This window comes from Capsicum annuum, chromosome 12 (assembly GCF_002878395.1).
Source record: "Capsicum annuum cultivar UCD-10X-F1 chromosome 12, UCD10Xv1.1, whole genome shotgun sequence".
NCBI classification, from domain to species: domain Eukaryota; kingdom Viridiplantae; phylum Streptophyta; class Magnoliopsida; order Solanales; family Solanaceae; genus Capsicum; species Capsicum annuum.
Genome location: NC_061122.1, coordinates 86,347,947 through 86,365,874, shown reverse-complemented (window position 1 = coordinate 86,365,874; position 17,928 = coordinate 86,347,947). Strand labels below are relative to the sequence as shown.

The following is a 17,928-nucleotide window of genomic DNA, read 5'->3' as shown; positions in this document are numbered from 1 at the left end:
TGAATCTATTATGGCATTCATCTGTTTGGTATCGTTATACCAAGACTTGCAAGTCATATCTTCTAAGCCATAAAATTTCATGTACTACTCTTTCATTCAAAACAATGTTCAGACCACCAAAACATTCAAACAGTATAAGAGAAATCATATTTCAAAACATATGTCAAACCATGTAAAGATTCTCATCTTTTCAACATTCCAACAAATGGTGGTCAATTTCTCAAAACAATCATGAAATTTCTTCGATTATCACATTTAGAATTTAAAATATGATGCTATCCCCCTCTTCAATTCCCAACCATCATAAAATTCATATAAGATAGTAAGGCTCTTGACTCATTCTTTAAATCATGCAATTTAGGAACCAATAACTTGTAAACTAAGAAGTAACATAATGAGAGAGGGGAAAATTCATTAATTCATGCTCTCAATTCATATTTCAAAACTCCAAACACATACATACATATATACTAACAAAAATCAAATTTAAGGGAAGGCTTCAAGACCAAAATAATATTATCAAAACGGGTTCACAAAGTATAATTGTTAATGTAAATCTCAAAATCCTTTTGTAATTTCATGGCTTCTCAACATTCAAATATCATTAAAACTATTTCACCATTCCCATGTAGTTTTAGGAAAATCCCACGTACCTTATATTGATTAGTTTGGGGATTGGAAACTTAATCTTGAGACCTTTCTTGAGAATCTTGAATTGAAAGACTTGAATTCTTGATCTTTGGGGAAGAAAAGTTGAATCTTGTTCTTAGAGGTGGCTAGGGTTTTCTTTTGAGAGAAAATTGAATAAAGAGGCAATTGATGCTCCTTGGGGTTGAAATTTTATGTTATGAACGGATTTTGGGTAAGGAAAAGTGACCAAAGTTCTCCTAGACCCATTAGAAACTGAAATAACGTGTGAAACAGTTCCGTAATGCGCAGCCCGACGTATCGCATCACAATCGCGTCGGCTTACTGCCTCTCACGGAAAATGCCATAACTTTTGGCTCGGGTATCGGATTAAGGTAAAATTGGCATCGTTGAAAAGCTAATTCAATTATCTACAATTTATTGGGTCTTGACCTGCAAAATTCTATGTGTATCGAAAGTTATTCACGTTCAAAGTAGACCCTTGTAGAATCGAATATCAAACTTTGGATGAATGAAAGATTCTTAGCTCAACTTTGCTCTAAGTGATTTCTATGAGCATTTTTCACCTCATAATCACTTCACACACTAGGAGAAAGATAATGACACATGAACTTTTCTCTAAGTGATTTCTATGAGCATTTTTCACCTCATAATCACTTCACACACTAGGAGAAAGATAATGACACATGAATTTAAATATAAACCATGGAATTAGAAACACATAAGAACGACAGTTTCTTTCTAGCTCAAAAATGCGGCGTGTTACAACTTGAATACTGCAAAACACAAAATATGGTTCAATCAACGTTATAAGATTTAACTCATGTTGAAAATACTTCAACTCCAATCAGTTGAAAAACTTGAAATGTTTCTTCATTTCATGCTTTATTCAGCACAATGATATTCCTTAATTTGCAATCCAAACAAGGAACAAGATCAATAATAATCGTAGTCCTGATTTACTTATCCTCAAATTGTAAAACATGCATAAATGGCTGTGATATAACTTTAGCTTTCTTGTTCATCTGGCCTGAAGTATACCTCCCTATAATATCCCGACTATTTGATAACATTTCATACAGTGTTATCTTGAATAGAATATTAATATCATGAGCATGTTTATTCCAACAGCATCTAGAGTTAACGTAGCTTTTTCTTGTGATTGTCTTAATAATGGCGAATATTGGGGTCATGTATTTACATATAATGTTTGTGCCAATGATACTTATGATGTCATCGCGACCAAGCGTTATTCTAGTTTGATGAATAAGGAGTCATTAATGAGGGATGATGGCTATCCGGATAACAGTTTCCAGGATAATAATGTGACCTTGAAAGTGACGGTGAATTGCTCCTGCGAGAATAAAGATGTGTCCAAGGATTATGGATTGTTGTTACCTATCCGAGGAGGCCAGGAGAAAATTTGGAGTCTATCGCATTGGTGACTAATACTAGCTCAAGGCTGATAGAAATGTACAATCCGAAGGTGAATTTCAGTGCTGGCAGTGTGTTATTGTACATTCCAGGCAAAGGTGAGTTCAAATTTGAGGAAAAGAACAGTAGTAGATTATTGTAGTGAATTTGATGTAAGAAAATGTAATATAATGGTTTCAAGTCAAATTTGTTCTTACAGAGTAGAAATTATATATCAGTGGAAGATGGATAAAGAACTTTTAGTACTACTGGAAGTGCGAAACTAGTTATAATATTGCACTGAGATGGACTTACATGATCTGTAAGGATTTCTATAGCTGAACCAAACTTGTTTGGGATTAAGGGAAAGTCTTTGTATAGTAGTATAGTTGCTTGTTGTATGGTATTGGATAGTAGTATGAATCTTGCAAAGGACTCTGCTGAAGAAATAAAATTGACGCAAGCACGAAAAATGAATAGCTACTATGATGCCACTACTATGAAGCTGCGAGGAATTTTAGCAAAGAATATCCGTGAATAGAGACGCGTCTGTTGTCTCTTGGATTCTCTATAGATTGGGTCGGGTTGAAATTATTAGAACCGGATATGGGTAATAATTTAGGGTGGGTTTAATTATTTGGGTTTAAAATAAATTAAAAAGGATAAACGAATAAGATGGTGACACGTGTACTGCCGTTAATGATAAGGGTATATTTGTACCTTTTCATTAACGACAATTATATATTTATACCCAACGTATAACGAAAGGTATATTTGTACTACTAATTAAAATTTGAGGGTATATTTGTACCTTTTCCTAAAGGAAACTAAGCAAATGAGTAAACTTATTCATGCTACAGAAAAGGTAATAGAAAGGAAATGTTCAAGATAGATAAACTATGTTCAGGTTGCTTGAAGTAACATTTACATAATTTACAGAATATCATTGGCATGAAGAACTAGACGTCAAGAAGCAGCCAACATGTAAATACAGCTAAACAATGTCACAACTAAAATTGCAATTCTCCGTGTCACTCCACAGAACATTGAGAACTAGGCTCCGTGTGCCACATTTTTGAGTGCACAACAATGCCAGATGAGATTTGTTAAGATAAAGAGATACAACGCCAATTACAAACTCTACCCTCTTCCTCTTCTTAATTTCTCTTTCAACATTTTAACACAAGGCAGGAAGGGGAAAACGAAAAGAACACAAATGAGCTAACCACATTTCAGAGAATCAAATGGAAGCAAACAAAGAATCTGGCTAATCCTCCTCGGATGCAACTCGCTGTTTCTTCCATTTATAAGCAGCTTCCAAGATCTTGAGATTGGTGGTCTGTGTTTCCTCTGGGAAAAGATAGTCGATGTACTCCTCGTACCTGCAAAATTTGGACACGTCATCAGCACAATCAGTATTATATCAGAAGTGAACATCTAAGCAGAAGGTAAACAACCTCAAAATACAAAACGAAGTTATTCCTTGTAGCAATTCACTAATTCATGTACAAATAAATTGGGAGTGGCAGACCACCTTTTGTATTTTAGGGTTTAGGGTTTAAAATACAAAACGAAGTTATTCCTTGTAGCAATTGGTAGTGGCAGACCACCTTATCAAGTTACATAAGGGAATGAAGACCAAAAATAAACTAAGGACTGCCATATAAGCAAACAGCTTTATACTAGAATTAGTTCTTTCGGCAAAACATAAAACTAACAAGACGCAGGGACTCAACCCCCCCCCCCCCCCCCCCCCCCCCACCCAAAAAAAAAAGAAAAAAAAAAAAACCCACCCCCAACACACACACACCCCACCACAAAGCCCCCAAACACAATCTTGTGCTCCAATTGTTTTGCCGGAAACAACAAAAAAGATTTAAAAAAAATTAGAAATATGCAAATATATAGTAAAAGAACATACATGGCTGGACCATCCTCCATGTCTATCTGCCTTCTCTTCTTGAGTTTTTTTGGTAGTTTGGCACGGACTAAATTGACATCACCAAGCTCACCAAAACTGCTTTCCATATTTAGCCATTCTTCCAAAAGCATGGCTCTTTCTTCTTTCAGTTCAGGCGCCGAATTCCTGAAGTAAGAAATGGCCCTTTCAAAAACATCTACATCAAAAAAGGAGAATTTTTGTTATCAACACAAATTCAAAATTAATGGAGAAAAACTAACCACCAAGCATTTCTCACCTCTGGCACGTTGCAGGCAGTTCTTTTTCAGTTCAATATCTTCTTCAGCCTCTGAATCCATAGCTGAGGCCTCAAACTTCGCAAAACTTATCCACACCTTCAAGTGCTTCGTGCGGTTAAGAAGTCTTTCATATAGTGCTCTCGTTCTTTTGAATTCACCCTCAGAGATCTCGAAGTCGATGTAAGCCTATCATAAATGCATAACAGTAGCTCATTAAGATGTATGTAATTTCACAAATACCATGATTTTGCCTCAAACTACTCTTTTTCTTAGTATAAAATATTTTTATATATAAGGATCTCAAATCACTCTAAAGTTTAAATGAAGAAAGGCCTACAAATATAATAAGAGAAGACCATTTGTTGGCACTCTATACAAGATAGTACCCTGAAGATAAACGCCTTAGTGAAGCTTCAGTGCTATGCAGGTTTTGTTTTTCAAACTAGATTGCCTTATAAACTTGAAATCAATGTTACTTACTGAGCTAGTCATTGCACCAGCAAATCTGGGTGAGAATACTAGTTCTTAATGTAAGGGAGCAACAAACTAAAGGTCAGTAACAAACATGGTTTTGAGTATCAAGAAAGGTATTTTGGAAATTGACCTGAGAATTCATCATTAAGCAACAAAGAACAGATGAAATGCAGGATAAATAAATGAATCACAGCACAGGGCCCAAGTCCTCAAATAGTAAAACCATTTTCAAGAGACATACTCCAGTGGACCCCTTTCCTCCTATCATAGCCCTTAGGAGTGAAACTTCTGTAGACTGGATACCTTACTTAAAATGTAGGAGCGTGACTGTCTGTTAGTCTCGAAAATGCACCAGAGAACATGATGAGCATTTTCCCAATAAGTACTTTGTTTTCTTTTCGTACCTTGGGTAGTTCTTATCCCATTTTTATTACCATCCTAACATAAAAGGTGAACCTATGCTCACTGCTCAGACTAGTTACATGTTTTCCCTAGTGCACACATTCCTTTACTAGCACTCTGCTACATTTTTTTATGACTAAGAAATCCGTTTGGAACACACCACAACCTTAGAAACTCAGGGATATTGGGTCTCCCCCTCTACCCTTCTCCACTTGTTTACCAGGCTTAGTTCTCATCGCACATGACTCAACTCTTTCAACTAAGCTACAAATCCTTCAAAAATGTCACTTGAACTAAGCCCTGGGCCCTTCACAGTATTCTTCTAATACCAACTTCCTGGAAATCCTCAAATCATATACAATGCAGGTATTGATGACACTTAAAAAGACCATGTATTTTGGTATTTTTCGAAATGATAACCATGAGTATGGACGGCGGGAACTGAGAGAAATTTCTCTGCAAGTCAGGAAAACATACAAGATAGTCAGTCCTTCATAATTAAAAAAGGTATACAGGATAGTCAATTCAGTAAATTGAATGTCCATGGTAAAACTTCTCCTGTAATTAGAAACGGTATGCATCCTTCAAAGACTGGCTATTTTTAACATTAGGGATCCAGATGGGCTTGACGTACATAAAACACGGCTAACCTCCAGTAAGATAAGTGACTATTGAACCAATTCCTTTTCTGGGTTGATATCAAAGCGGAGTTACTTTACTATGCTGAAAGCAGTCATCATAATACAATGAGCTACAGAAAAATGCAAGCATAGGACTGCCTAGAGTCCCAGAAGCAGCACTAAGCAAGAATGAGTTGCTGGAAAACAAGTAGATTATTTTTATTTTATTTTTACTTGCACCGGGTGTCCGAGACTCTTTGAGCCCCGACTAATCCCGGGGGTGCACAGGCCCTAGGCAAGGAGTTTCCCGCAAGTGCACCATGGGTAATTCAGGGTTTCACCCAGTCCGATGGCCCTCAGAAATTGTTTGCACCCAGTGGGTATCGAACTTGAGACCTTGAACCCCTGAGGGTTAAGAAAACAAGTAGATTATATAATTAACTTTTTACAAAACACAAGCATATCAGCCAGTAGAACAACATATTTACCTTCCATAGTAACTCTGGCATATCCAGTGAAGGTTGGTCAATTGCAAGCTCAAAAATAGCCCTGGCTCGCTCTGTTTCATACAAGGACTTCTCTAACTCGGCAAATTTGCTCCAAGCATAGCAATTTTCTGGTGACCATTCTAAGTACTTCTCATAAAGCTTTCTGCAACGATCTATGTTTCCAAAATGCAGCTCTATCTCAATGTACTTCTTAAATATCTGTGTTATAGTAGAAAATGCATATATAGGTAAGGTTACATGCAAAGGATAACCCTCGGAAATATCAGAAGAGGTATCAACACACATAAAGATGTCTGAGGATTACCTTGTCTTTAGGAGCCCTTCCGATCGCTTCTCCAAGTAGAAGCCGGGCCTCCTTGATTCTTAACTGCCGAATCTCAAACTGGGCGGCCAACAACCAAATCTTTGCAAATGAAAACTTCTGATGCGGAATCAGCTTAAGACACTCTCTGATAAAATAAACAGAGTCAGTCAACTGAATGACCTTAACTGAGTAAACAGAGGGATAGAAAACAGAGTCGGCACAGGATGGAAAAGATTTCAGATGTATAGCAAAGAGAGAAATTCTGGTGGCTAAATGTAAGATGGGTATCATCCTCATAATCAAAAATTTTGTCAACAATGTTTGCTACACAGATACAAGTAAATAGGCTTGTATAAATGAGCTCGCATATGCTCCTACGTTTTTTGGTTGGGGAAGGCAAGTCTCGAACTCTGAATTGCACTATCCCTTCCACATTGTTGGGAGGATTTCTTTGATAGACATTTTTTTGTTTAGAATTCTTTACTAGTGAGACTAGCACACCAAACATTAATCAATTCAAGGAATCAGGCAAGACTCGAACTCTGAATGCACTGTCCTTCCAGATTGTTGAGAGGATAGTTTTAGTTGTTGAATACAACTAATGACACTTTGTTTGTTGATCAGTATTTACTAATGAGACTAGCCCAGCAAACATTAATCAATTCAAGGAATCAGTTAACTGACAAATATAATTGTTTGACAATAGATTATGAAAAAACATGGAAAATAACAACTAAATGGGAACAGAGCTGATATTGATAAGTTGTTTATAGTTGTGGAGGAGTTCTGAGTTTTACAGTTCGACTACAGAACTCAACGGCCACGTTGTAGTCAACTTAAAGCATGCAATTAATTGAGGAACATTTATTTTCAAACAAGCTATAGAACCCTGTAGCCTGGTAATCAAGGAAGAAACAATCTAGAAACAAAGGGAAGTGAACAGTTTGTAAAGCTAGATAACATTTGCCATCACCAGTAACCTAGTACCACCATATCACAACATTTGCCCTCCATCCAACAATCAGAGTTAAACTGAATTACTGAAATAACCAAATCTTTGCAAAATGAGAACATCTGACAATGAATCGGCTTGAGGCACTTCCTGATAAAATCCAAAATAAATACTCCCTCCGTTTCAAAAAGAATGACCTACTTTGACTTAGCACAATGTTTAAGAAAATAAAAAAGACTTTTGAATCTTGTAGCCTTATATTAAAGTTTTGTCAAATGTACCAAAATGCCCTTTAATCTTGTGGTCCTAAACATGCCATGTGGAAAGTTGAAATTAAAGTATTGCCAAAAAAGGAAAGGGGTCATTCTTTTTCAAACGGACTAAAAGGAAAGTAGATCATTCTTCTTAAACGGAGTATGTAACATTAAAGTGTTTGGATGACCTTAATTCAAGTTGCTGGTAATTTTTCATATTTTATGGTGAAACATCTTGATCATGGAAATGGTTAGGGGAAAACAAAATCTTTAAGTGACTAACTAGTCTTTCATTTCAGGAGTGATCGAACAATTTTATTTACATGATATAACCATGTTGTTTCCAGAGGTGCTTATAATAAATGAGATCATGGCAGATATACAAATTAATGTGCAATTTTAATAATAACTGTGAGAAATATAAGAGAAGAATATTATTGAATTGTGTATCTACATTATAACATTGAGACTATTTATTGACACTACATTTCAATCCTTTTCCAAGTAGGACATAACATTACAATCCTTTTGCAAGTAGGATTCTATATACTATTCCTGTTACTGCTTATATTCTAACACTCCCCCTCAAACTGGTGCATACAAGCTAAGTTGCTCAGACTCGGGTGCGAATCCGAGAGTCAGATTCGTCAAATTATAAGATTCAGGGGTGCGAATCCGAGTATGGATATGGGGTGTGGGGATTCAACTAAAAAAATCAAATATTATAAATATAGAGTTATAAAGATATTTTAAAGCGCCACTATTGATTTTGCTTTTTCAATTAGTAGTAGTATACAAACATATATTATTTTACTTTAGCTTGGTAAAATTAGAGTATGTATAAATATATATTATTTTATTATACATAATTATATACGGATTCTTTTTATATTCTAAAGAATTAAAAAATATAAAGACGTAAAACAACCACATCGATCTACTTATATTCTGAAGAACAAATATAGACACTGACATAGTAACTTTCTTCCGGTGTCTCCCAAGACGAGATCTGTGAGATCTCTGTTTCTTCCCTGAAGCACATCGACAAGTTATAATTGCTCCTCTGGTTCGGCTGTGAAGTCGCCGGTCGAAATTTTCAACTTTACAGTTGCCGGTGGAGTCGCCGGTCGGAATTTTTCAAGGTAAGTCGGCGGTCTATTATCCAATGTTTCCCCTGATATTGGTCAATGAATCAAAAATCTTTTGACCAAATCTGAGGTGGCGAAGCACCCGCGTCAGTCTCGTGTTGAGATGGTTTCGACGGCAAAACCGTCGAGTCTGAGCAACATAACATAAAAGTCATATGTAACAAGCTTGTTATAGATGTAATTAATATGAGAACCGATAAGGGACTTGATGAAGATATCTGCAAGTTGACCACTCAACTTTACAAATTTTGTAACAATATCTCCTGAGAGCATCTTTTCTCTGACAAAAGTGACAATCAATCTCAATGTGTTTAATCTTTTCATGACGAACTTGGGGAATCAGTGATGGGACTCATAGACCATCACATGCCAAAGTGATGTTTGATTTTTTTTTATCTACTCATTAAGAATTCGAACTTAATCATAAGACTAAACCGACGTCATTGATGCACGTTTGCAAAAATTGTAACCACCGCAAAAATCGAAAGAAGTTTGAGAACTAACAAAGGTCGAATTAAGGTTCCAGTGATCTAAACCTAAAACAAAACTAATGGGAAGGCTCGCAAGAACTAGGCAAACTTATCAAAAAAAGAGAATTGTTCAAAAAAATTGGTTAAAATAACCCGGAATCGCCGGAAAAGTACTCATACTGTCATATGCAAATAGTATACACCATGACACCTCTTCTAGGATATCCATGTTAATTCATTCATCACCACGACAAATAAGAATGGGATAACTGGTGCAATCCCAATCCCATCACGACTGAAAAATATTCTGAGTCTCCTGTCGTTCTTATTCAAGTCTTGGCTCCATTGTACATTTCCTTAGACTCTCTGATTTATGTTATGGGTATACCTCTAGCTCCAAAATCTCCACAGAACCCCCTTAGGAACTTTGTAGGTCCCTCTTCCTCTCCCTATACAGCTCCACCAATCTTTGTATGAGAGGAATGACTTATACAGTTGATCGAGTCGGTACAAATTTGAACTGAGAACTGATGCAGAAAGCTCAAAACGCAATTCTCATTTCTTCATCTTTGATTCCTTTCCTTTTATCTTGAGAAACAGCGCTCTCATAGTAGGAATATATTGTAGAGCAGTTAATTTCTTTTCATTTATTGCATCTGCATCATTTGTCTATGTTGAAGCATTTTGTATGATTGTAAAGTAGAGGTGGTGGTGGACACCATAAAAGGAGTTATTTTCCTCAACGTCCTCAAAATGAGCAAATTGAAAAGCTCAAGACATTCAAGTCTGCGTTGGAACACATTGGGCTTTTCCTGCGGCTCAACAAGCATGATATTCAACTTACTCACAAAGAGACTATTTTCAGTCGAGAGGCGCATAAGTTTCTTACTTTGTGGCAATAGGACGCACAAGCCTACTTCTCCACTGCAGGGCAACTTCCTCCGTCTTGCATGCAGCTTCAACAACCACAATCTCTTGGTGGTCAAACTAATCCACCAATGCAACCTTTACGTAATTCCATGGTGGCTATGAAACAGAATAATCTCACCAATTTGCAACATCTTTCCTTGTCAGGCTTATCGACAATTTACAACTCACAGCAACACATGATAAGTACAGTACAACCTGGTTCCAATGTGGCTACTGGCATTTTAACACAGAATCCTATCAATTACAGTCCTCAACAAGTAAAAATAAACTCATTAAATTCACAAAGTGGAATGAACCAACAGCATGCAGACCTCGATTCCCTACAACAAAATTTAAGCATACCGCTTGATACAAGATGAATGGGCTGCACTCCTTTGGGATGGATGCTTCAAGGATTACATCTATGGATCCAAGACTTGGTTGTTTTAGGAGGTCAAATACGTAAATGGAGGATAGCTTGGAAAGAAGATATATTTGGTGATATCCTCCATGAAAGGAATGGGTGACACCGCATTTGGATGATAGCTTGGGCTTCGAGAGAGTATAGGCATCCATTCCATTGTTTTGGGCTTTGGGTCACTTTTTGGCCCAATAGCTTTTAGGGTCACTTTTGGGCTCATTGTGTAATGAATAGCCCATGGCTATACATAGTTAGTTTTCTTTTATTTTTAGGTAATTGATGAATGATGAATTGAAATACACTTGAGAGTGTCTAATGGTAACTTGTTGGGAGTTACATTGAATGTGAGAAACGTGGGTTGCTCGGGTACATTCTCGAGATGTCCTCGTAAGAGGTTGGTATTGTCGGTGATTGACAGGAAGGTCTAAGGTTTGGTATACCCTTGGTTGTCCTCTCGTTATCGGTTTATGTCAATCTATCTATCTTTTAATTTATCGTTCCATTTCCTTGTTTTTGTGATTACGTATTTAATGTGTTTCCTTTGTTTTCGTGTTGTTTCCATTTTCATATTTTTGTCTTGTATCACCGCTACAGTCACTTTTTGAACTGCACGAGCAGCAAATGTTGCAGGACCAGCAACTATGACAGCTGTATCAGCAGATGCAGCAGCAAACTTTTCATAGCCAGCAGTTAATGCAAGATCAGCAACTTTTCATAGACATCAGTTAATAAACAACAGTCAATGCAGTAGCGTTAAGCAACGCAACAGCTAGCTCACTTGGTGAGATCTCTATACCTCCCACAGTTGAGGCATAGGGTTTAAGTACCATCTGGTTGTTACTTCACCTGAACACCATTGCCCTTCTTGGCCGAATTTATGTTGTATCACCTCTTTCCATAGTGCATGCTCCTCTTGATCGTGCCTCCATAGCCACTTGCTTAGCAAACTTTTGCTCTGTAACTTGAGATTCCTTACTCATATGTTGGTAGGGAATCTAGCAGAGTTTATCAAAGTGATTCTACCTCACAATGAAAGGTACTGAGACTTCCAGAGTGCCAACTTCCTCTCGGTTTTCTCAATAGTCCCATCCCAAATACTAGATGTTTTCCCCCAATGGCATGCCTAGATAGACTGATGGTAGCTTCTCAACCTTGCACCTCAAGATGTTTGCTAGTGTTTGTAACTGTTGAACTTCTTTTATGGGAAAGATACTGCTTTTTCTCCAGCTAACCTAAAGTCCAGAACAAGCCTCAAAAACTACCAGAATCACCCTTAAATAACACAATTGTTCCTGGTTTGCTTCACAGAACACTATTGTATCATCGGCATACAGTAAATGTGTCAACTCCATATTCTCAAATTTGCCACCACCACCATTAATTTTTCATTTCTCGTATTCTCAAATTTCATCAACAAATTTGTCAATGTAAGCTGTTCCGGTAAATCATGTTTGACAGACGGAGCAGTCGGGCCTGTACTTTAAAAAAATACAAGGTTGGGAGCGCCTAGCCGCCTACAGAACATTTAACACATTATTTCTTGTTTTATAAAAATACTAACAACAATATCTCAGTCTTAAACGAGCTGCGGTCGGCTATATGAAGCATCACAGACCGTGTTTCTCCATTTCAGCTCAAGTCGTGTCATCATCATACCCAATAAAATAAAAGTGAAAAATAAACTAAATAGAATCTTTTACCTTATTGAAAAAAAATAAAAACTAATTTATATAAATAATAGTAATAATAACAATAGAGAAAATTTCTCTCTCCCCTCTCTCCTAAGGGCACGTTAATGAGCTACTATCATGCACCGGCTTGCCCGCATGGCAAGGAGTAGGTTGAGAAACGAAAGCAAAGACATTCCTGGTGATTTTCATGTCACTGGTGATAGGAAGCACAAGGGTAAACAGTTGGTTCAAAGATTAAACAGTGTTATCACCACTTGGGAGCACAGGTGAGGGATACTCTTGGGCATGGCGGCTGGCTCCTTAGCTGGAATAGTGGAACCTCTACCCCTCCTCTTACTGCCACGGGGAACCATTCTCCTATCCACGAGGGTCGAGTGTTCCACATGCAGCGACTGCAAACACCTCATCAGGGTTGCGATATGTTCCACCCAATGGAACAGTAACTGGATCTGAGATTGCTAGGTCTGAATCTGGAAGCAAAGGTAAAGCGCAAAGAGGTTTAGAAGGGGTAAGCTACACCCTGAGGCTGGTCCAAGTCACTTGGGTGGTCATGAGCCGGCTGTTGTTGGGGTTCAAGGAGTAAAACCTTGGTCCAACCTCTTTTAAGGGCAAAAGCCAACTAAGAAAGATGTGAACCTTACTTTCATAGCTCCTAAAATTCAGGATGGTCAAAAGATTAAATCTAAAATTGATTGGGAAACTGAGAAGTGGAAGACTGCCATCATACTCTATCTGAAAGGTGGTTCACCTACCATTGCTATCCTGGAAAGGTTCATTGCTAGTACATGGACGCTTACTACCAAACCTAAGATATTTACCACAATGACGGGTCTTTTGTCCTCAAATGCACCCGTTTTGATGATAGGAATGAAATCATATATGCTGGACCCTCAGATGCTCAATGCTAGACCTATTGTTATCAAAATGTGGACCCCTGATTTTGACTTTGCTACTAAAATGCTGAGAGCAATTCCGTTGTGGGTGAAGTTTCCTAGTATCCCTCTCAATTTTTGGAGTGTGGAGTCTCTTAGTAGAATTAGTAGTGGCCTGGGAGCCCCCCTTTACACAGAAGAACGAACCACACGGCTTGAAAGAATCTCTTATGCCAGATTATTGGTGGAAATGGATATTACAAGATCTCTCCCTAACACTCTGCTGGTATTGGATCCTAATGGCAAGAAATGTGAGCAAGTAATACAATAAGATTGGAAACCTGTGAATTGTGGCACATGTCAAATTGGACATGGATGTGCCAAGGACAGGCCAAAACAAGCAGAACAGAAGCAGCAAGCCCAAGACACCAACCATAATGCTATTCATGTTGAATTGTAAAAAGCCTAATCAGCAGACGATTCTCCAAAATCCAAAAGACAACTAGTACCCTACAAGTATGGACCTCTGAATAAACAGGAATGGCAAGTTAGAAAGAAAGATACTCTACAGGATGAGACAGGGTCTCGTCATATTCCTCCTGGGGATGTTAGTGTGGAGGATGAATGGCACACTACTAAGAGAAGACCTGCATCAAAAGGTACTTAAACCTGTAAACCTGACACCATCCACACCTCACTGAGTCACTGGTAATGGTTTTGAGGTCTCATCACCCAAGATGACCTTAGGAGGACAGGGACATCATGATGCACAACAGGACAAGGTCCATCATGCTCAGCTAACTGGAGGTGGTACACCTCCCCTGCATGTAGTTCCTAAATGCAGCTCATCACATGGAATTTGAGGGGCTTCAATAGCCCTTTTTTATTTTATTTTTTAACTTTGTATGGGGACTAGCTAGGGATGGCAGGGACGCGCAAATTGCAATTGGTTGATAGAGAAGAGGATCCTACAGACATTTTACATTTTACATCATCTGCTCCTCACTTTATCCAATTGGTAGAGTAGTTGATTAATTGTTTTATTAATTATGAGTTCTGAGACCTAAGTAGACTCTTTGACAAAAGATCAACAACAAACCCAGTGTATTCCCACTTAGTGGGGTCTGGGGGTTAAGATGTACGCAGTCCATACCTCTACCTCTGATGAAGTAGAAAGGCTGTTTCCGAAAGACCCCCGGCTCAAGGCACAAGATATCACACACACATAGTAAAGCACAGAAGCAGATGACATAACATAAATACGGCACCCATAAGGAATATAAAACAGAGGAAAGCAGAGGAAAGCACACAGATTCGTAATAAGCATGGAACACTGAATACGGAATCATAACGGGAATAAAAAATAAAAAAAAAAAACCCACCAAGTAATTCCCTACACTAGCGACCCAATCTGGCCCTACTCTTCTGCCGTAATTCGCGTCTTCCAGACCTTCCTATCTAGGGTCATGTCCTCGGTGAGTTGTAACTGTTCCATGTCCCGCCTAATCACCTCACCCCAGTACTTCTTCGGCCTACCCCTACCCCGCCTAAAACCATCCAACGCTAGCCTCTCACACCTACGGACCGGGGCATCCATGCCCCTCCTCTTCACGTGTCCGAACCATCTCAATCGTGCTTCCCGCATCTTACACTCCACTGAAGTCACACCAACCTTCTCCCGGATAGTCTCATTCCGAACTCTATCCCCTCGAGTCAGTCCACACATCCAGCGCAACATCCGCATTTCTGCCACCTTCATTTTTTTGGATGTGGGAGTTCTTAACTGGCCAACACTCCGCTCCATACAGCAAGGCCGGACGGACTACCACCCTATAGAATTTGCCTTTAAGCTTGGGCGGGACCTTCTTATCACACAGCACCCCCGACGCGAGTTTCCACTTCATCCATCCCGCCCCAATACGGTGCGAGACATCCTCGTCAATCTCACCGTTACTCTGGATCACGGACCCGAGATACTTGAACTTATCCCTCTTACATACCTCCTGTGCTTCCAGCTTCACTACTACCTCATTCTCCCGCCTCACGTCATTAAACTTACATTCCACATACTCTGTCTTGCTTCTGCTCACCCTGAACCCTTTAGACTCAAGAGTTTGCCTCCACATCTCTAATTTGTCATTTACACCCCCTCGAGTCTCATCTATCAGAACTACATCGTCTGCAAAGAGCATACACCACGGCACCTCCCCTTGAATACGCCGCGTCAACACATCCATTACTAACGCAAACAAAAAGGGACTAAGAGTAGATCCCTGATGCAATCCTGTCCGGACAGTGAAATGCTCTGAGTCTCCTCCCGCCGTCCTCACCTGGGTTTTCGCTCCCTCATACATATCCTTAATTACTCTGATATATGCCTGCGGTACTCCCCTCACCTCCAAGCATCTCCAAAGCACCTCCCTGGGGACTTTGTCGTAAGCCTTTTCCAGGTCGATAAACACCATGTGCAGATCCTTCTTCCTTTCCCTATACTGCTCCACCAACCTCCATACCAGGTGGATTGCCTCCGTCGTCGAGCGGCCGGGCATAAATCCGAACTGGTTTTCCGAGATAGACACTATCCGTCTCAGCCTCACCTCGACCACTCTCTCCCAGATCTTCATAGAGTGACTCAATAACTTAATCCCCCTATAGTTATTACAACTCTGAATGTCCCCCTTATTCTTATAGAGAGGGATCATGGTACTCCACCTCCACGCCTCGGGCATCTTTGCCGTCCTGAAAATTTCATTAAACAATCCAGTCAACCACCTTACACCAGCCTCTCCAACGAACTTCCAAAACTCCACCGGTATCTCATCCGGCCCCGTCGCCCTACCCCTACGCATCCTGCGGACTGCCTGTCTAACCTCTTCTACCTTAAAACGTCTACAATAGCTAAAATCCCGACACTCCTCTGAGTGCTCCAGTTCCCCTAACACAATAGCTCTGTCCCCCTCGTCATTCAAGAGCCTATGAAAGTACGACTGCCATCTCTTCTTTATGTGGCCGTCCTCCACCAACACTCTACCGTCCTCCCCCTTAATGCACCTCACCTGATCGAGGTCACGACCCTTCCTCTCCCTAGCCTTAGCGAGTCTAAACAACTTTTTCTCCCCTCCTTTCCCCTGTAACCCTGCATACAAGCTCTCAAAAGCGGCCGTCTTAGCTGCCGTGACCGCTGACTTCGCCTCCTTCCTCGCTAGCTTGTACTCTTTCCTGTTTACCCGCTTCTCTTCTTCGTCCTTACTTTCCACCAACTTAGCATACGCCTCTTTCTTGGTCTCCACTTTCTTCTCCACCTCTTCATTCCACCACCAATCCCCCCGATGGTGACCGGCCCGGCCCCTAGAAACACCCAACACCTCCCTTGCATTCTCCCTGATGCACCTTGCCGCCCTGTCCCACATACTATCCACGTCCCCCCTACACTCCCACACCCCCTTGCCCGCCAACCTCTCCCCTATCTCCCACGCATTCACTGGCGTCAAGCCACCCCACTTAATTCTCGGTCTACACTCCTTACTCCTCCTCTTTCTATTCTTCTTTATACCCAAATCCATAATCAAAAGCCTATGTTGGGTCGAGAGATTCTCACTCGGGATGACTTTACAGTCCTTACACAACGCCCTATCCCCTTTCCTAAGCAACAAAAAGTCAATCTCTTTGACAAAAGATAAGTGTAAAATACAAGTATTAACTATGATATAAAGATAACTTCCATACTATTAGTGCGAGAGTTTTCCACATAATATATTTGTATATTTTATTTTGGTTGCAGGTGTCAATTGAGCTATATTAAGGTTAAATTAAAAGATGAGTAGTGAGTTGAGCTATAATCGGCTTAAAATTCTATTTGATCAAGATAGATGGATTGTTTCGAATTAAATAATGGCTATAGCAACTTGCTCAAAATTATTTTTATATATATACTTTTTGTTCTTTCATAATTTGTTTATCTATGATATCAATCTAATAGAAAAGCTTCCTCTTTTGTATATTATGAATGATTATATCAAAGAAAGCAAGCTATTAAAAAGAAAAACTTTTTTTCATGTTTTGCAAGTATTTTAAAGGTTAATTGTTATTTTTCTGGAGAAGGTAACAGGTCATTTAAAGGTTAATTTGAACTGCACCTATGGACAAAATTAACTTGGGATATGCTCAAACTAATTTGCCCTCAAATATATGCTTAATTCAGCACGTGCAAATTTGAGCAGATTAAGCAGCTTGTGCTAACCTGCCAAAAAGAGCTGACCAAAGCTAGCCTGTGCACAGTATACAAACATCAAAAGATGTCTCACAAGCTCAACTGTACTGTTCCTCACAGAATCTTCGCAGCTTCCTTTGATAGTTCCGATCATTTAATACAAGTAATAACCATTTACTACGTACTCCAGAAATTAATTGATTCAAGGAATCAATCAAATGAAAAAGGTAATTGCTTGGCAAATCATGAAAAAATACAATGTGAAATAAGAAAAATAAATGGAGCAGAATCAATACTGATAAGTTAATGTCTACAAGGTGGAGTTCTCGCTTTAATAGTTTGATTCAGCATTCCTACTGTCATCTCATAATTACCTAAACCACACAAATAATTTTGATAAGTACCCAAACCATGCAATTAAAGGGAAATAGT

At 39.1% G+C, this 17,928-nt stretch overlaps 1 protein-coding gene across 1 annotated transcript in view; it reads right to left on the bottom strand.

Annotated features, from left to right (window-relative positions):
• Positions 1-2,927: 2,927 nt before the first annotated feature.
• Positions 2,928-17,928, bottom strand: part of LOC107850616 (crooked neck-like protein 1) — a 16,599-nt gene continuing 1,598 nt past the window's right edge. Inside the window, exons 3-7 of the mRNA XM_047401874.1 lie at positions 6,570-6,714; positions 6,245-6,463; positions 4,260-4,446; positions 3,983-4,178; positions 2,928-3,443 (exon numbers count right to left, since the gene is read on the bottom strand). Coding sequence (XP_047257830.1) covers positions 3,329-3,443; positions 3,983-4,178; positions 4,260-4,446; positions 6,245-6,463; positions 6,570-6,714 — 862 coding nt within the window. The 3' untranslated portion in view covers positions 2,928-3,328. The remainder of the gene's footprint in view (positions 3,444-3,982; positions 4,179-4,259; positions 4,447-6,244; positions 6,464-6,569; positions 6,715-17,928) is intronic.